General features: G+C 37.9%; 4 protein-coding genes across 4 annotated transcripts; all 4 read left to right on the top strand.

Moving 5' to 3' along the window:
- Positions 1 to 1,900: 1,900 nt before the first annotated feature.
- LOC131026012 (3-oxoacyl-[acyl-carrier-protein] synthase I, chloroplastic-like) lies at positions 1,901 to 2,623 on the top strand. The gene is made up of 2 exons (XM_057955792.1): positions 1,901 to 2,077; positions 2,259 to 2,623. The coding sequence occupies exons 1-2, from the start codon at positions 1,960 to 1,962 to the stop codon at positions 2,621 to 2,623; spliced, it is 483 nt and encodes a 160-aa protein (XP_057811775.1). The 5' UTR covers positions 1,901 to 1,959.
- A 62-nt stretch (positions 2,624 to 2,685) lies between these two features.
- Positions 2,686 to 4,240, top strand: LOC131026013 (3-oxoacyl-[acyl-carrier-protein] synthase I, chloroplastic-like). The gene is made up of 5 exons (XM_057955793.1): positions 2,686 to 3,291; positions 3,355 to 3,468; positions 3,558 to 3,659; positions 3,915 to 3,981; positions 4,063 to 4,240. The coding sequence occupies exons 1-5, from the start codon at positions 2,686 to 2,688 to the stop codon at positions 4,128 to 4,130; spliced, it is 957 nt and encodes a 318-aa protein (XP_057811776.1). The 3' UTR covers positions 4,131 to 4,240.
- A 4,743-nt stretch (positions 4,241 to 8,983) lies between these two features.
- On the top strand, positions 8,984 to 9,346 carry LOC131024569 (3-oxoacyl-[acyl-carrier-protein] synthase I, chloroplastic-like). The gene has a single exon (XM_057954090.1). It carries the CDS (start codon positions 8,984 to 8,986, stop codon positions 9,344 to 9,346), a length of 363 nt encoding a protein of 120 aa, XP_057810073.1.
- A 136-nt stretch (positions 9,347 to 9,482) lies between these two features.
- On the top strand, positions 9,483 to 11,522 carry LOC131024555 (3-oxoacyl-[acyl-carrier-protein] synthase I, chloroplastic-like). The gene is made up of 6 exons (XM_057954071.1): positions 9,483 to 9,966; positions 10,030 to 10,143; positions 10,218 to 10,319; positions 10,864 to 10,930; positions 11,013 to 11,176; positions 11,354 to 11,522. The coding sequence occupies exons 1-5, from the start codon at positions 9,490 to 9,492 to the stop codon at positions 11,078 to 11,080; spliced, it is 828 nt and encodes a 275-aa protein (XP_057810054.1). The 5' UTR covers positions 9,483 to 9,489; the 3' UTR covers positions 11,081 to 11,176; positions 11,354 to 11,522.
- The last annotated feature ends 12,802 nt before the right edge of the window (positions 11,523 to 24,324 follow it).

Here is a 24,324-nt window from a genome sequence, read left to right on the forward strand (position 1 = left end):
TGCGGGAAATTAGGGTTTGAGGAAGGGGGAAGGGTGCAATAGGAGGGAAGGGGAACTTGTTTTTATATTTTTTTATTTTCAAAGTGTTATTTTAGTTCAATTATCAATTTTTTTTGTCTAAGTGTCATTTTTTGTGGCCACATTATCATTTTCGGCTGTCACAATTTAATTTTAATTCCCACATCCACGTTGGACAAAATTGATGACGGGACATAAATTAGAAGAAAACAAAAGGTTTTGGATTCTAAAGAAATTTTAAACAAATAGGTTCAATTTCCAAATTGCTAAATGTGTTATGGATTTACAGGCAATTAGCCTTTCTATTTATAAATTGGGTTAATAGCCGAAAAATACACGAAGTTTGCCCGAATTTGCAAATTGCACATGACCTTCAAAATTGGCCTCAGAATACATGACCTTTTGATTTTATCGTGATTTGCACACGGCGAGAATTCCGGCTATAATTAAAGTTGACCGGCAACGACGTGGCAATACGCGTGGCATTTTTAATGCTGTGGCAATACGCGTGGCATAAAAATTAAAAACAATGTAATTTTTTTATACATGTGGCATAAGAGAAAGAGAGAGAGAGAGAGAGAGAGAGAGAGAGAGCGAAGCTGACAAAAATTAGTCCTCTTCTTCTCCAGCATCGGCCGCGGCGGACGTCTTTCGCTTCTCCTGGTGGCACTTGTCGGAGGCCTCGCCGGTGACGAAGCTGATGAACTCCACGCACATGGGGAGAAGGATTGTGGCTTCAGATCTGGGTTTTCTTCCCATTTGACTCCGATTTTTCCTCATCACTCCTTCGATTTCATCCGACTCGAATCCGATTTTGGAAGGTTGGAGACAGAGGAGGATTGTGGCTTCAGATCTAGGGATTTCTTCCCATTTGACTTCGATTTTCCATCACCACTCCTTCAATTTCATCCGGCTCGACTTCGATTTTGGAAGGTTGGAGGCAGAGGAGGATTGTGGGGGATTTGTGGATTTGGGGGTTCTGCAAATTTGGGGATTGTCGGCTCTTCGCTACTGAAATTCGTGGCATGGTGTAGTGCTTGTGTCGTGTCGCCGCGTTGTGTGGTGTTTGTGTTGTGGCTGGTGGAAAGCGGCAGCTGGAGACGAGGCCGCGTTGTGCGGTGCGGCGGAGATGGAGAATGGCGGCGGATGGAGGATGGAGATTCAGGGAAAGGGGCAGAGATGGAAGATGGCGGTGAGGCGACATTCATATGAGCGAAGAAAAGGCGAGCGATGGAGGATGGAGGACGGCGGTGAGGCAGCGGAAAGAAAGCGAGCGATGGCCTGTGACGGAGAAGAAGACCGCGATGTGCTCGGCGGTGGCGGTGGTGCTCGGCGTCTAGAAAAGACGGCGGATCTGGAAAAGGCGGCGGTCGTGCTCGACGTCTGGAAAAGACGGAGAAGAAGACCAAGATTTTCCTCTTTTTTTTAAAAAATTATATTCACTCAAGAAACGACGTCGTATTACTTGCCCGACGGTTAGTCCACGTCTGCAATTTCCGGCAGCCACGTCAACTAGGCTTAAAGTTATGGTCAATGCATGTGCAAATCACAATTAAATTAAAAGGTCATGTATTCTGAGACCAATTTTGAAGGTCATGTGCAATTTGCAAATTCGATGAAAGTTCGTGTATTTTTTGGCTATTAGCCTTTATAAATTTAATTAGAGGGTTCAGGTGGTTAAGAGATATCACTATATGAGTTTTAGATGAACGGATAGTAAACTCACTTTTTAATCCAACTTGTTTATATATCGTGTGTTCTTAGAGCTCTGTGATTTGGAAGAAGTCGTTATACGAAGTAGTTAGATAATAACTAATCAGCAAGAAAACATGTATATATATACCATTACCAATACCAAATACCCAACACAACCAAGATCAGCGTTCACTTTTTACTTCTTCTTATAAATTAAAGAAATAAGCCATCAGCTTAGGTGTAAAAATGTCGAGCTATGCTTGCGCAGTTTCTTCAGCTCTGCATGCTCTTAACAGGAGGAACAAAGAATCAAGAAACACTCATCGCTCTAATGGCCTCAAATCAGTCGACTTTACAACTTCAGGTAGTCTTCGACCTTTTAATTAAAAAACCTATCCTATTCGTGTCTTGATTGTGTTGTTATTTACTTATACATATATCTTGTGAGGCTCAATACTTGCCGATTTTGCTCATGAAGAAATTCTATACTTTATTAAGTATGTATATATGTTGATCAAGTTATGATGGTCGACTGTTTTGAGCAGCAAGACGTGGGAAGATCAAATCATTGCAGGCTTCTCCAAAGAGAGAAAGAGATCCGAAGAAAAGGATAGTGATAACTGGAATGGGCCTTGTTTCGGTTTTCGGAAATGACATCGACACTTACTACAACAAACTCCTTGATGGAGTGAGCGGTATCACTCCCATTGACAGATTTGATACATCAGATTTCTCTATTAAGATCGCGGGTCAGATTCACGACTTCTCGTCTGAGGGATACATCAACGCCAAGGATGATCGTCGTCTCGATGATTGCTGGAGATATGGTTTGGTTGCAGGAAAAAGGGCTCTTGATGATGCTACCCTTGGCAAACAACTACTTGCTGATGCAGCCGTTGGAATTAATTAATTTGCATATATATATATACGTTTTGAAAGATTGAAACTTGATATATAGATTGTGTGTTGCAGATGGAGAAGGAGAGAATGGGAGTGTTGGTGGGAACAGGGATGGGGAGCTACACGGCTTTCACTAATGGAGTGGAAGCCTTACTTGAAAAGGGGAATAAAAAAATAAGTCCATTTTTCGTTCCATATTCACTATCAAACATGGGGTCTGCGTTGCTGGCTATAGACACCGGCTTCATGGGGCCCACTTACTCCATCGCAGCTGCTTGTTCAACTGCAAATTACTGCTTCATTGCTGCTGCAACCCACATTAGACGAGGCGAGGCGGATGTGATGGTGGCCGGTGGAACGGATGCTGCAATCGTGCCACTCGCAATTGGAGGTTGCACAGTCGCCAGAGTCTTGTCCAACAGAAACGACGAGCCACACAAGGCGTCGAGGCCGTGGGACATACACCGCGATGGATTTGTGATGGGAGAAGGTTGTGGAGTGTTGGTAATGGAGAGCATGGAGCACGCCATGAAAAGAGGAGCCAAGGTTTATGCAGAGTATTTGGGAGGTGCAGCTACCGTTGATGCTCATCACATTACAAATCCACGCCCCGACGGCCTAGTCGTTGCGTCTTGCATAATCAAGGCTTTGGAAGATGCTGGAGTGGCTGCTGAAGAGGTAATCTCATTCATTTTTGTGTGATACAAAATGAAACTAAGATAAATTTTGGTTATTTGCAAGGTTAACTATGTGAATGCTCATGCAACATCAACTCCAGTTGGAGACTTGGCTGAGGTTAAAGCCATCAACAAAGTATTCAGCAACACCTCTCACTTGAAGATGAATGCCACCAAGGTCTAAATATTAGTATAGTTTCATTAAGTATAGAGAGCTAGTAATATATATAATTGTTTTTTGTGATTTGAAGAAATTTTTTTCATCAGTCAATGATCGGACACGGGCTGGGAGCTGCGGGTGGGTTGGAAGCAATAGCGACGATTAAAGCAATCAACACTGGTTGGTTACATCCTACACTCAACCAAGATGTAAGCTTTTTTGCAGAATCTTGTTAGAGGGTGTTTACTTTGAAGGGGATAAAAATTGTGTAAGGCTAATCACTTGTTTACTTTGATGAAGTGAAACTTTAGGATATCCCAATTCTCTTATCCCATTAAAATGATGGGATTGAAGTAATCATATTCTTAATGATAAAAATACACAATCATGCATATAATCAAATATGTAAATTAAACGCCTGTTTGTTTCCTAATTCTAAGTGTTAACTAATTAAACTTATGTAGGAGTTGGAGGCTGAAGTCACCATTGACACTATCCCAAATATAAAGAAGCAGCATCAAGTGAATGTTGGTATGAAATCCTCCACTATTTTGAATCAAAATATAATTAAGTAGATATATAGTATCATAATGATGCTTATGATTATTGCAGCCATATCCAACTCATTTGGCCTTGGAGGCCAGAACTCAGTTGTTGTCTTCGCGCCCTTCAGCCCTTAAAACGGCCTTACATTTTCGTGTATGAATTTTCCTTAATAATTTGGACCTCCGATCCAAAACATTACTATAAGAATTGGATGTTCAAATTTATTTATGTTAACTTTTTTAATCCTAAATATAAGTAAGTGCTTTAATTATCTGACTTCAAAGAGTTGGTGTAAGTTAAATTTTAATCAATTATACTATTATTTTATTTCAATAATATTCCACATCACATATTTATTAAAACTAGCAGAAACGTGTGTTTCACGATTAACTAATCTCATTTTATATGATGGAAGTTAAATATATAGATATTATTTTATTTTAATTTTTGAGGAAAAATATATAGATATTATTATTCAGTTTGAATGTGTAACTAATATATTTCATATGATGAAAATGAAATATATATATATATATAGGGGCGCGCTCCAGTGAGACCCCCTATTTTTCGTGTAACATGAGTACAATGAATAAGAAATATAATACTAATGAACAAAACGTATATCTAATGAACAAGATGTATATACTGATGAAAAATAAAAATTAAAAAATTCGTACCGAATAAGACATATATACTGATGAACAGAGCCGTATGTACTGATGAACAATGCAGTATGTACTGATGAATAACAAAATTTAAAATATTCTGCTCCCTCCAGGATTCGAACCCTGCGAAAAAAAATCACCCTCCAGATACAATATCAGCCATAGGATTGATAAAATAAACGCACCAGATCGTGCACTAGATCTCACTAAAATTAGGGGGTCTCATTGGAGCGCCCCCTATATATATATATATATAAAGACATTATTATAAAGCATCTTCCTTAATTTAGTTAGGCAATTGGAAGAAGTTGTGCAAAGTGGTTAGGCAATTTCATGCTAAATAGCAACGTGAGATTTATGCAAACACATGGTTCATGCTACTAGTAAGATGGTACATGTATGTGAAAAATATATACAGTGAGAGATATAGCATGTGCACAATTGGTACTTGGTACTTGGATGTAAAAATAATGACAATAAAAATGGATCTAGATAATATTAAAGCTCTAAGTCACATGGATCATATTATTTCACTCAAATTTGGTTATAATTTTTTTTAAAGATGATCAATGATGGGCTGACTTGAGCCTCTGGCCTATTGAGTAAGGGGAAATGTCTGACTAAATGAACACAAAATCTTGGGTACACCTGGGTGTACCGTACAACCGGGTTGACCCGTACCCAAAATAGTGTTATTTATATGAGTTGGGTCAGAATATGGGTTCAAATCAGAGTGCGGGTCAAAGTTTAAGTGAAGGTGTGATCCGGTTGTACGGTACACCCAGGTGTACCCAAGACCACCTCCTAAATGAATTATGCGTCATCGTCAAATTTAATTATAATTTATATGCATGATTATTCATATATTCATATAAGTATGATATATTCATCTGGGGGATCAAATATTAAAATGATTTCTTCCACGTAAACTCTTTAGACCATTGAAATTTACATGATCTATAATATATAAAAGGGATAATTGCCCCTAAATACATAAACTTTCACTAAATTCTGGAATTGTACACCACCATTAAAATCAGTCTGACAATATATAGTTTTTGTATATTTTTTTATTATTCCCATGACACCTAAAAACTCCAAATTTGAAAATGACGTGGACGCCGGAACGCCCACGTGGACTTGCCGGACGGCCATTCAAAACGATGTCGTCCTTAGTTAAGGAAAACTACGTCTTTTTTCTAAAATTTCACCTTACTCTTCTGATTTTTCCCTTTATCGTCGAATTTTGCCCTCTTCTTCATTTATATGTTTGATTTTGCCGTCTTCTTCTTCGTTGAAACAATGAGTATCTCTTCCTTCTGTGTACCACAACCGACGAATTCTCCGAAGACGATTCATTCATTTGTTGCTCCTTCTGAATCATGGATTTCTTTTCATATTCTTTCCACTTGTTATCGCAGCAGTGCAAACAACTCTGGCACCGAAAAATTAGAGAAGTCGAACGAGCTTGGGTGCCACTTCCTTGCCCGGCGGTAGTGGTATTGTACTCAACTGCCTTATTGATTGATTCAAGGAAGAAGAGGGTGGAGGCCTTTGTTAGTCGCGATTTGATAAGAAAAGGGGAAAGTTAAGGAAATTAAATCTGGGAATTTAAAGAAAACGACGTCGTTTTCTTTTAATTAAGGACGGCGTCGTTTTGAACTGAACTCCGATGAGTCCACGTGTAAGTCCGGCGTCCACATCATTTTCAAATTTGGGGATTTTAGATGTCATCGAAAAAATTAAAAAATATACAAAAATTATGTACTGTTAGGTTGATTTTAAAGGTGGTATGCAATTTCAGAATTTGGTGAAAGTTTATCTATTTAAGAGTAATTACCCTATAGAAAAACATTATCATAAAGAAGCACTATTGTGTGCATAAATTAAGAAGCCTTGACATAAAAGATATATTAATGTAATATTTTCTCCTTTAACAAAAAATAATTTTAAATGGAAACAACATAGATTTTTATAAAAATAGTTGAGTGTGTTATGAGTGAAGAATGAATCCCATTTAAAATTTAGTATTAATAATAATACTCCCTTCGTCCATCAAAAATAGTTCTAGAAGGGGACGACACATGTTTTAATGAAAATGGTTTAGTTTATTGTAAGTGGAGAAAAAGTATAACTTAATAGGTAGCGTTAATAATAATAATTAATTAAATTTTGAGTGGAGAAATGGGCCCATCATATGATTTTACACTACAAATAATATGGTCTCACATCCAGTGGCGAATGGGGGGGGAGGGGGAGGGGGGCTCTCCCAATTTTTGAGTTATTATTATTATTATTATTATTATTATTATTATTATTATTATTATTATTATTATTATTATTATTATTATTATTATTATTATGTGTGTGTAAATAAGAAATAGAAGAAAAAATATACCCAAGCATCCATATTAATTGCTTGACATTGTACATTGATTTGTTACATTTATGTTATTTTTATCCTATTTTTTTACTTATTTAATTTTTAATGTTGAATTTGAGTCCATTCTAAAGTTAAAAGTAAAATTACTAATTATTAACAATGAAAATTAGTTTATTGGTTTAGAAAATGAAATACTTTTTTAAAAAAATGCATCAAAATATGTTTTATATGCTTTCAATCTACTTGATATGTTGAATTAATTGAATTGCAAACAATTATCTATTATATTAAGTGATTGGTAAAAAAATGCATGAAAATGAAGTGTGCGGATTGCTAAAAAAAATTGCTTTGGGATCCCCGTGTAAATGTCTTCGGACGCCGTAAATTAACAAATTCAGCCCCCCTTAACCTCAATTTCTAGATCCGCCCCTGCTCACATCTTTACACACTTTTACTGCACTAATGATACTTTTCTTAATAATCGTGTCAAAAAAGTTGGGACAAAGCTAATGGGACGGAGGGAGCATGATTTAAGTTTTATTTTTAAAAAATATAAATCAAACCAAGCTACAAATCGTATTATTATTATTATTATTATTATTATTATTATTATTATTATTATTATTATTATTATTATTATTATTATTATTATTATTATTATTATTATTATTATTTTTATTATTGAGTTTTTAAAATTTTATTCAACGAATATAGTAAATTTATATTCCTATATATTATTTTTACATATGATGTGGACTTAGAGATTTAAAATTAAATTCTTAAATCTTTTTTTTTTTGAGAGGTTTAAATTCTTAAATCTTAAGTTCACTCACTCATCCTCACCATTCTCCCATCCCTTATATAGGAGTGATGGTTCTTTCATTTTAATGTTGAGACATATAATTGACTTATTTAATTCATATCTTAGAATTGTTCTTCATGATATTATATTCCTCTTTTAAATAGCCTTGTAGATATTTGTTATTAAGTAAGAAAATAAAATTATGTACACCCCAAATCAAATCGCACCACACCTTATTAATATAGTTTGGATTGGTTTGATATTTAATACTAATATAATTTAGTTTGGTGTTCCACATCTTTGTATTCATTTCTATTTTTAGTAAAAGTAAGTAAGATCCAGTGTCTCAAAATTTTATGTGTGTCACTATGTCACATGCTTATATCTATTATTTTAAAAATACTTTTTATAAAAATAAAATTTATTATAATACTATGAATTATATTTAATTTTTATTTCAAAAAAAATAATTTTTTTAAAAAATATATACTATGACTTTGAATTTACCAACCTATTATTAGCTAATAAAAGTAAAATTAAATGATAAAAAATAAATATATACCCTAAATTGATGGAATAAACCCTAGTTAATAATCACAAAATTAAACTAAAGCATATAAAGTTGAAATTGAAGAAAACATATATAAGAAATTAAACAAAATTGAAAGTGTGACATAAAGTGTGGTACACTAAATCTCATTTCAATAAAAGATGAGACTCTTATTTCACTCATAATACGCCCAACCACTTTATTAAATCTCTGTGTCACTCTCAATTGGATATTAAAAGCCGGACGGAGAGAATGCTTAGCAACCATTTATACGTTGATCCTAAGTGGGAAGGAAGGCATGTGAAATAAATCAGAACTTAAAAATAAAAATGTGGAGCATTGTGTGCGCATCTTCTTCTACTCAGCTGCTTACTCAATCAACAAACCCCCATACTCGCTGCAATGCCCTCAAATCTCTCCCAACCCAGCCATCGCACTCTAAGCTGTTCCTTACAACTTCAGGTGCAAACCAATTAATTTCATCATCATCGTTTTAATTAATTCCAAATATATAGTTTACTTTCTTGTTTTGATCAAGTTATGATGGTTGATTTTTTTCAGCAGCAAGACCTGGGAAGATCAAATCAATGCAGGCTTCTCCAAAGAGAGAAACGGATCCCAAGAAAAGGATAGTGATAACTGGAATGGGCCTTGTTTCTGTTTTCGGAAGTGACATCGACACTTACTACAACAAACTCCTTGATGGAGTGAGCGGTATCACTCCCATTGACAGATTTGATACATCAGATTTCCCTGTTAAAATCGGGGGTCAGATTCGCGGCTTCTCTTCTGAGGGATACATCAACGCCAAGGATGATCGGCGTCTCGACGATTGCTGGAGATATTGCTTGGTTGCAGGCAAAAAGGCTCTTGATGATGCTACCCTTGGCAAAAAGGCACGTTTTTTAGAGTTGAATAAGTGGGAACGAAAAGGCAATGAGGAAATTTGAATTGTTGTATTGCAGATGGACAAGACAAGAATGGGAGTGTGGTGGGATCAGGAATTGGAGGCTCTTCGGTTTTCAAGAATGGAGCGGATGCCTTGACTGAGAAGGGGCATAGAAAGATAACTCCGTTTTGGGTTCCTTATGTTATGACAAGCACGGGGTCTGCATTGCTGGCTACGGACACGGGCTTCATGGGGCCCACTTACTCCATTGCAGCAGCTTGTGCCACTGCTAATCACTGCTTCAATGCTGCTGCAAACCACATCAGACAAGGCGACGCAGATGTGATGGTGGCCGGTGGAACGGAGGCTCCACTGATTCCACTTGGAATTGGAGGTTTCGCAGCCTGCAGAGCCTTGTCTGTGAGAAACGACCAACCACACAAGGCGTCGAGGCCGTGGGACAGAAACCGCGATGGATTTGTGATGGGAGAGGGTGCTGGAGTGTTGGTAATGGAGAGCATGGAGCATGCCATGAAAAGAGGAGCCAAGGTTTATGCAGAGTATTTGGGAGGTGCAACCAACTGTGATGCTCATCACTTGACAGATCCACGCCCCGACGGCCTTGTCGTTGCGTCTTGCATAATCAGGGCTTTGGAAGATGCTGGAGTCTCTGCACAAGAGGTAATCTCATTCGTTTTTGTGTGATACAAAATGAAACTAAGATAAATTTTTGTGATTTGCAAGGTTAACTATGTGAACGCTCATGCAACATCAACTCCAGCTGGAGATTTGGCTGAGGTTCAAGCCATCGAAAAAGTATTCAGCGACACCTCTCACTTGAAGATGAATGCCACCAAGGTCTAAAAATTATTATATTATATTTCCAATAATTATAGAGGGCTAATAATATATCAAGAATATTTTGTCATCAGTCAATGATCGGACACGCGCTGGGAGCTGCGGGTGGGTTGGAAGCAATAGCGACTATTAAAGCAATCAACACTGGTTGGTTACATCCTACACTCAACCAAGATGTAAGGTTTTTTGCAAAATCTTGTTAGAGTGTTTGTTTCCTAATTCTAAGTGTTAACTAAGGGGTGATTGACTGAGCTTATAATCTATTTAGAAAATTTCTTCAAAGTATTTAACAAAATAAATTCCTAAACAACTTATAAGCGTTATAATAAGCTACAAAAATTTATAAGCTTCCCATAAAATAAGTTCATCTATCATAACTTATTTTCTCATTATCTTATAAGCATCACCTCATTTAACAAAAATAACTCAACTATAATTTTTTACTTTTATCATATATCATTTCATTTCTTTTCGATTTTTTTCTCTGTAACAAGGATTTTTTCTGACTAACTAAAAATTTTCCCTCTAGCTTATAAGCTCAATTATCAAACACCAAGCGGTGTGACCTCCTGTCTATGAACAGTGAGGTCTTGGGTTCAAACCTCACTGCTCCTCCTCCCCAGCTCCCCCAAGTGAAAAAAAAAAACAAAAACAAATTACATCTTATAAGCGCTTTAAAATAAGCTAAGTCAAATACCCTCTAATTAAACTAATGTGCAGGAGTTGGAGGCTGAAGTCACCATTGACACTATCCCATATGTGAAGAAGCAGCATCAGATAAACGTTGGTATGGAAATCTTGAATCAAAGCATTCGTGTGGAATTGAATGACATATAAAAACTGATTATAAGTGTGTGATTTGCTTGTAGCCATATCCAACTCATTTGGGTTCGGAGGCCAAAATGCAGTAGTAGTATTGGCGCCCTTCAGCCCTTGAGACGGTGTCTTCCACAACCATATATGAGCATATAGGCAAACTCAGAATCTATCAAGAATTAAATGTAGCACATTCTACTTCACAATGCTCCAAAAGGTTCAAAATAGTTAATTTTTTCAAGATTAAGAAAGCAGGACACAGATACAATATGTCTATTAATTAGACCCCCTAACATTCTACATGTAAATTTATTTTGCTAAGGAATTATACTCCAATTTTCTTATTTGTACAAAAATATGATTAAAATTTGAAATATATGTTTTGTTCTTGCAGATAAAGGAGATGGAAAAACCAATGAAGAACCTCTTCTTTGATCTGCTTTTCTACAGTAGTTGTTTGCCATATGTAAATTCATTTTTCAATAATAATTTCATATATCATGTTGTACTTATTCTGATCACGTGTTAACAGTATCACTTTGAATACATTGTTTTTTGTTAAATTTTAAATTTTAAAATTATAATGTCAAATGAAATCTGTTTCATCTGAACGAGTTTCACACATTAGTATGTGATTTTTATTCAACGAGGTGGAAAAAGCAAACGAGCAGGATTCGAAGTGGCGACTACTATAAAAATAAAATATTATTTTGCTTACTCCTAAGAGCATCCACTATGCTAGGTAGTTTTGAGGTAGTTAGTGGATAGTAGCACAGTGAAGGTCTTCAAAAATGGGGTAGCAAAAAATTGAGGTAGCAATATTGCTACCTCAATTCCTTGTCTCAAAGATGGGTCACATGCTAATTTATATATATATATATATATATATATATATATATATGTGTGTGTGTATAGTGGTAAATATAATAATAATGATAGTGGGGTCCATGAATAGTTAAATATGAGGTAGTGGCACAGTGGGGAAAATATGAGGTAGTTGAAAAAGGATGTAGTTGTTGAGGTGGCACACATGTGGCACCACTATGGGGTAGCACCATAGTGGATGCTCTAATTCATCAAATCGACCTGCAAACTCGTCAGATTAGCTCATCTGCCTATGACCCCATTCGATTTGACATATTTAACTCGTTTTTATTTTCAAGTTATAAAAATTCAAGTCAACAAAATGATAAAGATTATAAAATGAGAAATCCTAGAAGATGAGGTATATAATTTTTTATTGAGATTTTAAGCATTTCTTTTTTTATTGAATAAACAAAAATTTCAAAGGTCTGAGTCATGATGGACACAAACACATGATTTTTGACCTTAAACATTAACTAATTTTCTACTAGACTAACACAACAATAAATTTGTCTAGCTGTAATACAATTTTTAGTGATACCAAGAAATATATCACAAAATTTGTTACATCTTCAAGTATAACAAAGTTTAGCTACATCCTAATATGTATCTATATACTTTAATTATACATAAAAATGTAAATAAACTTTGCCACATTTAAAAATCTAACAAATTTTGTGACATTTAAAGCTAATATCATAAAATATTTTTATTACACATATGTATCACAATATATTTTTGCTTACTCTCTCTCCCTCTCTTTCTATGTGTGTGTCAGTTACGCACTCATACAAATTCACACATATACGCACAAATAATATTATTAATTTAATTATTAATAAAAGGGTTAATGTGCAGATAGGCCCTTGTAGTATAGGCCCTTATAGCGTATTGCTCCTCATACTCACTGTGTGTGCAAATAGGCCCCCAAAGTCTGAAAAATCGATCAATTAAACCCGTTTGACTAACCGCTGTTAGTCAAACGTTAGTCAATATTTTTTTTAACCCCAATTTCTTTCTTCTTTTAATTTCTACCCCCAATTCAATTTAGTCACTCCTACATCTTCCTTAGCCTCTCTTCTCTTCCGGCGGAAATTGCAAAATCCGGCACACCACATCGCAACCCAACCGTTGCCTCTCCGCTGCGAGCCACCTTTCGGCGGAAATTGCAGAAGTCACTCCCTCTTCCCGCTGGAAACCTGCCCCTTCCGGCAGTTCCACACCATCGATAGGGAGCTCTACGCCTCCCTCACCCGCTCTCTCCGCCGTGACCCGACTGAGTCGGTCCAAGTCCTCTCCTTCCTCATGTGGCTCGAGAAGGAGTGCGCCGACTCCACCCATCAAGCGCGTCTCCTCCCTCCTGCCACTCCTCATCAACGCCGTAGCCGATGAGGCCGCCGCCTGCATCAGGTGCGTTGAGAGCGACGATTTTCTCGCTGGAGGTGGGGTCAAGCTCTTGTCCGAGCTCCTCAGCTTCCTTGCCGGCGTCAGCCTCCGCTTCCTCCACGATAACTGCATCGCTGTGCTTCGAGGTGTCGCAAATATCATGAACACCGTCTGCTAGCGCGCCTTCGGCGATCTCTTCCATCGCGATGTAAACTTGGACGTGACGGTAGCACCGAATTTCATGGGAGAGGTGACCGGCGGCCTCGTCGCCGCCGGAAGAGAAGAGAGGCCGAGGGAGATATTGACAGTGGCTGAATCGGAATTGGGGGTAAAAATTGAAAGAAGAAATAAATTGGGGATTGAAAAAAAATTACTAACGTTTGACTAACAGCAGTTAGTCAAACGGGTTTAATTGATCCATTTTTCGAACTTTGAGGGCCTATTTGTACACACAGTGAGTATGAGGAGCAATACGCTATAAGGACTTATACTATAGGGGCCTATCTGCACCTTAACCCTTAATAAAATTAAATTTCTCAAAGAACTAATTATGAAATATATTGTCATACAAAATAGTTAAAACTTTTACATATCACAACAATAATTATAGTTGTACATGTTACAAAAATACTTATACCTTCTAGTGTCACTAGATTTAGTGATATGTTTATTTTTATGATGCACAATAATAATTATCCAGCTATAATATATTATAATTTTATTTAATAATATATATAAATATCATTATTTATATATAAAAAAAACTATGTCAATTATTGGAATATTATGTCGTATGCAACACGTGAGATTTTAAATATTTCCCTGCTCATGTGAGGTGCCTTGCAAGCAATCGAGAAATAGCTGGGCCCAAAAACTTAGTAATTACCTAATAAGAAATAAAACTCATAGACACGGGACAAACAAGTAGTAGTGTAATTAAATTTCCGGTGAAAAAGAAAATTTATACTCCCTCCATCCCATATTAATAATGACTCATTGTTGTTCGATACAATTATTAAGAAAAATAGTGATTAAAGAATAAAAATGACAGAAAATGATAAAGCCTACAATTTTTTATGGGAGAATATTATTCTCTTTTTTAGATTAAGTCATTATCAATAGAACAGACAAAAAAGGAAAATAAGTCATTATCAATAAAACGAAGAGAGTAAATTAAATTGATGATCGAAGTGTATTAGCGTAGTCTATCTAGTAGGGAGGCAACTGCCTAAATACAACATGCGGCGGAGAATATTATTAAGCGTAGTGCTATTTATACTTATTATTTATATACATAATAGGATATTTTAGTATTTTTTTTAAGATTAATGATTAATACTAAATTTGTGCTAATTAACTAATATAGTATTTTACATATCTAACCTCAACCGATAATATAGGTAAATTAGTAAAAGTCAAAGTTCTATCTTTCCATAATAATTAAAGATTTTTTCCATAAATATATTCTACTAATTTATTAAATAACTCACTAAGTTTGATTATGTTTTACTAATTAATTTCAATTTAATTTTTCCTTTTGATTGAAAAGTTTCGATAAAAAAAAAATGGAATGCAAAAGTTGGAAAAAAGAATAATAAAAGGATTGCATGACTCACTAATTTTAGTGATATTTAAGTTATTTTGATTATTTCAATTTTTTTAGTTACATTTATTTTATTAAAAAATTGAAAAAAAATATAAAAGAAAGATAAAAGTTGGAAAAACCATAATAAATTACTAAAGTTAAGAGCTAAGGAAAAAAGTAAAGTAATGACAATGTTGGAAAAAAAATTAAATTAATTCAATCGTATATTATAAATATGTTTTCTTCTTTTTCCGTGAACTTCTGTATTGGTTTTGGTCCTAAATCCAAGATGATTTAGAAATTTTTTATTTTAAATAATAAATCACACGATTTCATTATAGACATTTCCAACAATTTAATTAGTAATCTTGATTTATTTCTTTTTTTTCACCTACAAATAATAGTTTACTCATATAAATTATAGTATAACATTATGTAAGACATATTATGTTTGAATTATTAAATTAAAAAATTACTTAATTTCATTATCATCTATATTTAACTAATTTTAATTCAAGGTTTTAATATTATATAAAAAATTCCATAAATTTATTAATTTATCAATTATCCCGACCCACCTCCTATACCACTACAAAAAAAACGCGTATTTACCGGCGAAAATTACCGGCGGCTATTTTGCCGTCGGTAGGTAACGGCGGCTCGGCGGCGGCATTTCAGGCGACCCGAACTTTCGCAATCACCGGCCAATTACCGACGGCAAAATCGCCGCCGGTAGGTAGCGGCGGTGACGCCGTCGTTAATTTTAAAATACGCAATAATTAATTAATTTTATATAATTAACGGCGGAAATTGCCGTCGGTAATGGTTAAAATATAGGGCAGCGGGTTTTCCTTCTTTTTTCAGTTTCTGCGCCGCACACAACAGAAAATCCCCCCCCCCCTTCCCCTGCTGCTGCTGCTTCCGGTCCGACCGCTGACCGTCGCCGCCGCTGACCGCCGCCGCCCAGCAGGTAACTCTCTCTCTAGATCTATATATATATAATTATTTAATTTTCACTTATATTCTTTATTGTAGTTCAACGACCTCGTTTCACCGCCTTCTTCACGACACCCGCCGGAAACCACCACCGTACGCTCTCTTATTTATTTATTTAATTATTTAATTATGAGTTTATTTATGTATTTAATTATATATTAATTAAATAGATTTATTTGTTATATATAGTTAATTAATTTATAATTGATTTTGTTTATAACTAAATTATATGAAGCATGATTAATTTTAAATTATATTAATCCATTTAATATATGTTGTTAGTTTAATTTTAAATTATGAAGCATGATTAATTTTAAATTATATTAATTTTAATCAATTAGTTTAAGTTGTTTGTTAGAATAATTTATATATGTTGGATAATTTTGTTAAATTAAATGTTATGTGCTATGTGTTTATCAAATGTTATGTTATTATATATATTGTGGGATAGATTTAATCAATTTCTTACGGATCTTCTCCCTTTGGGATAGAAATTGATTATTTCTTAAGGATCTTCTCCCAACAAATGATTGTTTTTAATTTAATTACCCTGATTTTTATTGCTTTTATTTGTATTGTAGTATTATTGCTTCGACATTGGGGGGCCGGGTAGACCTAGTATAGGCTTAGTAAATTAGGACCACTATGGTCACTATAGTTGCTGGTAGAGTCGAGCACTTGGTAGTTAGGATAGTGGGGTTATGCTGTCGAAATTTTGTTAGATTTCAAGTAATTTATTATATTTTATTTGTTTTTTTCAATTAGAATTTGCAAGAATGAGTGATAATCGTATGTGGATGTACGCAAGATACAATGATCGTACTGCATTTGAAACGGGGCTTGAGTTTTTCCTTGAGTGGGCGTTCAATCAAACGGCGTACACAGATGGACAAGGTAACATTAGGTGCCCGTGTAAGAAGTGCAAGAATCAAGCGTATTTAGATGTACCTACGGTCAGAAAACATGTTAGTAGGCGTGGATTTGTCCTAAATTACAAAGTTTGGGTTTCTCACGGGGAAGCACCGCTGTATATGCCGAGAGAACATGCTATAATGAATGAGGATGATGGATTATACAATAACTACGAAAGGATGGTGCATGACCATGCTGGACCTAGTAATTATCAAGATCCTCCAAATCTGGAGCAGCCGCCCAATAATGACGCTCAACAGATTTATAACATGTTGGATGCAGCGGATCCTCCATTGTACGCAGGATGTGACACGTACACACAATTAAGCTGGATGACTCAATTCATGAGCATAAAGACTGAAAGCCACATGTCAGAGAGGACTTACAATCAGATGTCTTCGATGATGAAAGCTGCTTTACCAGAGGGTAACAACTGTCCAGAAGACTTCTATAGTACGAAAAGAAATCTACGTGGTTTGGGTTTGCCAGTAGAGAAGATCGATTGCTGTGTTAATAACTGCATGTTGTATTGGGGGGAAACTAGTGAGCTACATAGTTGTATGTTCTGTGACCAATCACGATATAAGGACAGCTTGCGTGCATCTGGGAGTCGCCGAAAGAAACAAGTGCCCGCCAAATAGATGCACTATTTTCCCTTGACGCCCCGATTGCAGAGATTGTTTGCAGTCTCCTGCAACTGCTGAACATATGCGGTGGCATGCGACCTCCACAGACGATGGGATAATGCACCACCCGGCCAACTCTCCGGCATGGAAACATTTGAATTCAGTCTTTCCTAGATTCGCCGAGGAGATCAGAAATGTGAGATTGGGCTTCTCTACAGATGGTTTTGCCCCATTTGCACAATCAGGGCGTCAATATTCTTCTTGGCCAGTTATTGTCACGCCGTATAACTTGCCTCCGTGGTTGTGCATGAAAGAACAATTCATGTTCCTCACAGTCCTCGTGCCTGGCCCATCAAACCCAAAGATGAAGTTGGACGTTTTCTTACAGCCACTGATACAAGAGTTAAAATCTCTGTGGGAGGTTGGTGTGAACACTTACGACATATCGTTGAAGCAAAATTTCCAGATGTGAGCAGCTCTGATATGGACTATCAGTGATTTTTCAGCGTACGCTATGTTGTCTGTGTGGGGTATAGCTGGGAAATTGGCATGTCCACATTGCATGGAGAATACAGAAGCATTCACTTTGCCGATGAGTGGAAAACAATCGTGGTTTGATAATCATCGGAAGTTCTTACCTCCTAACCATGTGTTTAGGAGAAACAAAACTTCATTCTTGAGGAATAAGACATGCAATGTTGGTCCACCAGAACAAAGATCAGGAATACAAATCTTGAATGAAATCGAGGGGTTAGGCTTCGTGAAGGTTACCGAAGACTTCGATGGCAGGAACGCTCAACTCGCCAAATATCAAGATGTAGGGTGGAAAAAGAAAAGCATATTTTGGGATCTACCCTATTGGAGACATCTTTTGATTCGACATAATATGGATGTCATGCACATTGAGAAAAATGTGTTTGATAACGTGTTTAATACTGTCCTGAATGTGAAGGGGAAGACAAAAGATACAGAAAAATCCAGAGAAGAATTGAACACCTTCTGCAAGCGGAGATTGAACACCTTAGGTCGCTTGCAGCTGGACCATTAAGGGAGATTGAAACATACTCCGGTTATTTCGTGAATGGCTATAGATTTCACACAACTGATCATGATAGAGAGAGTGCGATTGTGAACAGTGGCGTTTGCATAAAAGGCTCGGTCTATGGTAGTGATAGAGATGTGCTAGACTTTTATGGGCGTCTGCAAGAGGTTTGCGTGCTGGAGTATCCGGGTTCAACTGTGAATGGTTTGACTTGTCGGCTCAGGGAACTTCTATTGATACAAACTTCAAGTTAGTTTCATTGAACCACACACGAAGATATAAGAAGTATGATCCCTTTGTTTTGGCGAGTCAAGTAGTTCAAGTGTTTTATTGTCCCTATCCCAGTACGAACCAATCAAAGAAAAATTGGTGGTCAGCATGCAAAGTCAACGCAAGATCAAAGGTTGAAGTGTCTACTGCAGCATCTACACCAACATTAGATCAACCATTTCAAGAAGAAGTGGTTACTATTATGTCTACTCACACAAGTGTAGGCATTGAACAACCACTTCTTCTTCATCCCCTCGGTGGAGTCGTTGAGATTGAAGATGACGATGAATCAGAAGACGATGATCCCCCGTTGACATCTAACGATAGTGATGATGATAGTAGTGATGATTATGAATAAATGTAAATGCACATTTTGGTTGAATTTGATTGCAAATTTGTTATGTTTGTTAGTTACTGTTAATGTTATGTTTGGCTATATATTTGTTAATGTAATTGTATGCAACAGGTATCATGTCTACCCAACGAGGTTTCTTGGGATTTAGGAGGCGATCTGGCGGTAATGCGCCAGAAGCTACTGCAGATACATCTGATAGGTCCGGGACGCATATTTCTGGGACTCCCGAGACTCCCCAGGTAGGGGTGAGCATCGGTTCAAAACCGAACCGAACCGATGCCTTTTGAGAAAACCGAAACCGAACCGATCTCCACAGAGAACGAGCCGAACCGAACCGCCTATTGTCCGAAAACTGACCAAAACCGAACCGGCCGAAACCGATCGGTTTCGGTCGGTAACCGAACCGAACCGTTGTGTTATCATTTTTTCCCAAAAAAAACTGTAAATATGCCCAAATTCACTAAAAATAGGCTGTATTCTCGAAAATAACAGCAAAATCCTAAACAAGTACTGGCGTAGGAGAAGCGCGGGGGAGGAGACGCGGGCAGTGGGTCTGCTCGAGCCTCGTGGCTTGTGCTGGAAGAGAAGCAGCGTCAACCGCGGAGGAAGGCGTCGCCGGTCTGGTCGTGCTTCATCGTCAGAGGCGGCGGTCCGGCGGAGGAGAAGCTGGACGACTCGTGCTGGAGTCTGGAGAAGTCAGACGCGGGCGGACGGCTGGCGGGTCTGCTCCGACTGCTCGTGAGTCGCGGCTGCCGTGCAGCCCGTGCAGAGAAGCGGCGCGCCCTGGAGGAGAAGCGGCGCGGAGAATGGAGGCGGTGGGGGAGGTCGCCGGTCATAGAAGCGCCGGCTGGGCAGTGTGGAGATTGGAGGCTAGGGTTTTGATTTTCAAATGGAGAAGGGAGGGGAGCCTGGGAGGCGCAGCCGCACAGCAGTTTGGGGGAAAATGAGAAATTGAGACTAGGGTTTACTTTTACACTTGTAATATAAAATATAAAATAAATAATATTATATATATATATATATATATATATATATTATCGGTTCGGTTCGGTTCATAACCGAACCAAAACTAAAAAACCGACAACCGAACCGATCCCCATCGGTTTTTAAGTATAAAAACTGAACCGAACCGACAACCAGAAATTCTAAAACCGAACCGAACCGAAAATGATCGGTTCGGTCGGTTTTTTCGGTTCGGTCGGTTCGATGCTCAGCCCTATCCCTAGGCTTCTAGTAGTTCACGGGCTAGAAGGCCTAGGGGCCCTACAGCTGCCGCTATCAGAGAGAGAGAGGTTAAGGCACCTGATGGGAGGACGGTATTTCAGAGGCATCCTACGACTGGGTAAGTATTTTAGTTTAAATTACTGTTTCTCGTACACCATGATTAAGTGATAAAATTACTTGTACACAGTGTTTTGTTGGAGCCCACTGGCCTGTCCAAAGCTTGCACGCGCACATTTAAGATGTTTGATAACCCAGGCGGGTACACATGGAAGTTGACGCCCCCGGCGATGAAGGATACATTTTTTGGTGAATTACAGGTACAATTAAATTTATAGTACATATAAATATATCATATTAAATTGTTAAAATGTTTGATATTAAATTAATTCTCTTTCTTTCAACAGAAAGAGTTTCAGTGGCAGCCCGAGGATGAGCGTGACGTGAGGAAAATATGGGAGAAAAACGCCCGCAAAAGGTACTCCGACATGATGAGCGACTACAAGGCAGAGCTCAAGCAGTGTACCCGCCAAGGGAGAGAGATGTCTAGACCCGTCTGGATGACTCCCGATTTTTGGACTGGACTCCAGGATTACTGGCAGCGTCCCGAGGTTGAGGCTGTTTCAGATCGAGCACGTGCCAACCGGATGTCCGAGCCCGATGGGAAGGGTACAGGGATCAGTAGGCACGTGGGCGGGTCTCAGTCGACTCGTATCCTGCAGCAGTATATGGTATGTAATTAACAAATAATTAAGTTCATAAATATATATATATATATATATATATATATATATATAATATCTTGACTAATATAACTTATTTATCTTATATAAATACATCTACAGAGTTTGGAGGCTGATTTTTCCCAGGATTCACCGAACTATGCCACCTTCCTACGCCTCCACATGTACCCCGACGGAAGTTATACGTCTCCGAGAGATGCAAGAATTGACGTAAGTGTTTAAGTTTATTCAAATATCTAGTGAATGTATTTATTTTCTAACAATTATGCATTGTTATGTATGAATTAGGCCGAGGTTCATCAAGTGGCCGCTGCCACAGGACGACAGAACCGGCTAGACGAGGTGTATTTGGAGGTGGTGCATCCTGATAGGTCACGGATCTACGGCGTCGGGAGTGCCCGGCAGAGTCAGGCTAGTAGAGGGTCTATCCGCAGTACGGGCACTTCTGCGATGTCTCAGCAGCTTTATGAGACACGGATCTCTACGCTGGAGGAGCGATTGGCGGCAGAGCAAGCACAACGCCAACAGATGGAGGAGCGCATGGCGGCAGAGCAAGCAACACGCCAAGAGATGCAGGACCGCATGGCTCAATTGGAGGCGTTTATGAGGATGTATAATGCTCAGCCACCTCCACCCCATGATGCCGATGTTGATGATGATGATGATGATGATGATGATGATGATGATGATGATGATGATGATGATGATGATGATGATGATGATGATGATGATGCTTAGGACTTTCAGTCTTTTATTACCATGCTAGACTTATATTTATGTTTTCAAACAAAATTACATTTGCACTTTCTTTTCAAATTTATGTTTTATTGAACTATATATTTCAAGTGCTTTAATTATTAAAACTATATATGTTTTATATATTTATGGCAATGATGATGATGATTGCATTTAACATAAACAAATAAATTCAAATCACATTATAATAACCAAATTAAAACACTTTTGGTGTATTAATGTTAAAAAAAAAAATTTAATTTATAATTAAATATTAATTAAATATTTTACCGACGATAAAAATAATGACCGAAACGAACTCGATTGTTTACCTCGTTTTTGGGTGATCTTTGCTTGTGTTTCGGCTGTGCATTCGAGCATGTTTCATGACTTTTTGCTCTATATTTCACATGCTCGATGATCTTTTTGGGTTTACTGTCGTCGTGTGCAGGATTCGAGAGTTGTCAAGTTTTTTAGCATCGTTTGGAGATTTTTTTCGAAGGCAGCCCCACGGCCGCCGCCGCCTAGACGGCGGCCGCGGCCCCACGGCGCGGGCCGTGCCTGTTTTTGGATGATCCTGCGAAAGGCCATCACGGCGGCGCCGTCCCACGGCGGCCGCCGTCCACGGCGCCGCCGTCTCACGGTGGCCGCCGCCGCTGTTCAAATCCGGCAGTTACGAAAATTCGTATAAAAACCCATTTTTAGGGTTTTACTTGACATCTTCGAACACAGCAGCCTCTAGGGCGATTTTCCACTATTTTCCTTTGGTTTTTAGAGATTTTAAACATAAATTTTCGTGCTCGGATTCATTGGATTGTCGTTGCTTGATCGTTTCATTCCGTTGGATTTGTTTCACTCGGATCACTACGTTTGTAAGAACTCGATTGTTTCTCTTGGTTTAATGAATCCTTTAGTTTATTTGAATCTTTGTTTTATGCTTTTGATAAATGTGATGATTGGAGATCATTGTTGTTGAGTTTGATAATCTACGTGATTCGTAGTTCGTTGCTATTGCTTACGCTTTTCCTTTCTTGTTGGTGAATGTTTAGAGATTTCTTTTATGGTGATTAAGGTTTTCATTGTGCTTGAATCGAATGCTTGTTTTAGTTTTCATGCTTTGGTTTCAAATTGATTGAAGGTTATGAATATGATCGTTTGTTTAAAGCTCTAGATTAAAACCCTAGTTGATTGGTTTAATGCTCAATTGCATGCTCTTAGTTCTTATATGTTTTCTACGTTAGTTAATGTTTCCTGTTCTTTTTGTTTATGCCTTGGTGATTAGAGAGCGAGTTAGTGACAGACCCAATTACCCGGTTAGAGTGTTTAGATTTCCTTTCAGTTCTCGTGAGCAATACGATTAAAGCCCTGCTAAGTCTTCCTTGTGAGACGACTTGAGTCACCTTACCACCCTAGGACGACCTCGTATAAATTCGAGTCCATCCGTTAGGTGTTTTTGGATGAGTCAAATTTTGGTCATTAATTAACAACATATTTCAGGTATTATCTCCACATATTCAAAGATTATAAATATATGAGTGAATATATAGCATTTAAATGAATTAATAGATGTAGATATATCAATAATACGAGTGTTCTGTACTGGTGACCATTCGAAAAGAATTTCAAAGTTAAGCGTGCTTGACACAGAGCACAAGCAAGATGGGTGACCCACTGGGAAGTCGGGTCACCGACTGAGAAGTTCGTCTAAACTATGCAATACCGTATAAATACGGAAATAAATTGTGGATATACAATAAAATAAATAAATAAATAAATAAAATAAAAAAAATAAAACTAAAAAAATTACCGAGGGCAAAACGCCGTCGGTAATTACCGACGACGTTTTGCCCTCGGTAAAAACCTGGCCCCCTCTGGCAAGGGCCACCGGACGGCGGGGGCTTATTACCGACGGCGTTATGCCGCCGCCAATTAGCGGTGGTAATCGCCGTCGCTAGTTTTCCGGCAGGGGTACGCCGGACTCCGGTGGCGCACTACCGACGGCAATAACGCCCTCGGTAATTAGCGGCGGTGGTTACCGCCGCTAATTCTCCGGCAAGGCTCCGCCGTTTAACGGCAACAATTCCAGCGGCAAAGCCGCCGTTACTTGCCGACGGCGGCCGGTCGCCGCCGGTATTGTCGTTGCTGACGAGCCGATTAGCGGCGGTAGTTTGCCGCCGGCATCGCTACCGGTAACTCTATTTACCGGCGGCCGTCTTTTTTTACCGACGGCATTTAGCCGTCGGTAATGACCGATTTTTTTGTAGTGTATACGGATGACATTATGATTTTCTGCACTGCCTCTCCGGATAATGCTGTCACTCTAAAAAACATTTTGGATTTATATGGTGATATTTCGGGTCAAATTTGCAGTAAGGAGAAATTGCAAATTTATTTTGCGAGGAAAGTTCTCATGCACGTCTGTCGCGCTATTATGCGCATTTTGAATTTTCAACTTGGTTATATGCATTTTGTATATCTTGGTGTCCCTATTTTTGATGGTCGGATCAGATCATCTTATCTTCGCTCTGTCAATGATCGCATCATTAATAAATTTTCGCGATGGAAGGGTATTCATCTTTCCATGGCTGGTAAGCTTTGCCTTATTAAATCGGTTATCCAAAGCTCTTTGA

Source organism: Salvia miltiorrhiza, chromosome 5, assembly GCF_028751815.1.
Source record: "Salvia miltiorrhiza cultivar Shanhuang (shh) chromosome 5, IMPLAD_Smil_shh, whole genome shotgun sequence".
Taxonomy (NCBI): domain Eukaryota; kingdom Viridiplantae; phylum Streptophyta; class Magnoliopsida; order Lamiales; family Lamiaceae; genus Salvia; species Salvia miltiorrhiza.

Coding starts and splice junctions, on each gene's coding strand:
- LOC131026012 (XM_057955792.1), top strand. CDS start 1,960: ATGTCGAGCTATGCTTGCGCAGTTTCTTCAGCTCTGCATGCTCTTAAC. Junction 2,078..2,258: donor AGTCGACTTTACAACTTCAG/GTAGTCTTCGAC, acceptor TGTTTTGAGCAG/CAAGACGTGGGAAGATCAAA.
- LOC131026013 (XM_057955793.1), top strand. CDS start 2,686: ATGGAGAAGGAGAGAATGGGAGTGTTGGTGGGAACAGGGATGGGGAGC. Junction 3,469..3,557: donor TGAAGATGAATGCCACCAAG/GTCTAAATATTA, acceptor TTTTTTCATCAG/TCAATGATCGGACACGGGCT. Junction 3,982..4,062: donor GCAGCATCAAGTGAATGTTG/GTATGAAATCCT, acceptor TGATTATTGCAG/CCATATCCAACTCATTTGGC.
- LOC131024569 (XM_057954090.1), top strand. CDS start 8,984: ATGCAGGCTTCTCCAAAGAGAGAAACGGATCCCAAGAAAAGGATAGTG.
- LOC131024555 (XM_057954071.1), top strand. CDS start 9,490: ATGACAAGCACGGGGTCTGCATTGCTGGCTACGGACACGGGCTTCATG. Junction 9,967..10,029: donor CTGGAGTCTCTGCACAAGAG/GTAATCTCATTC, acceptor GTGATTTGCAAG/GTTAACTATGTGAACGCTCA. Junction 10,931..11,012: donor GCAGCATCAGATAAACGTTG/GTATGGAAATCT, acceptor ATTTGCTTGTAG/CCATATCCAACTCATTTGGG.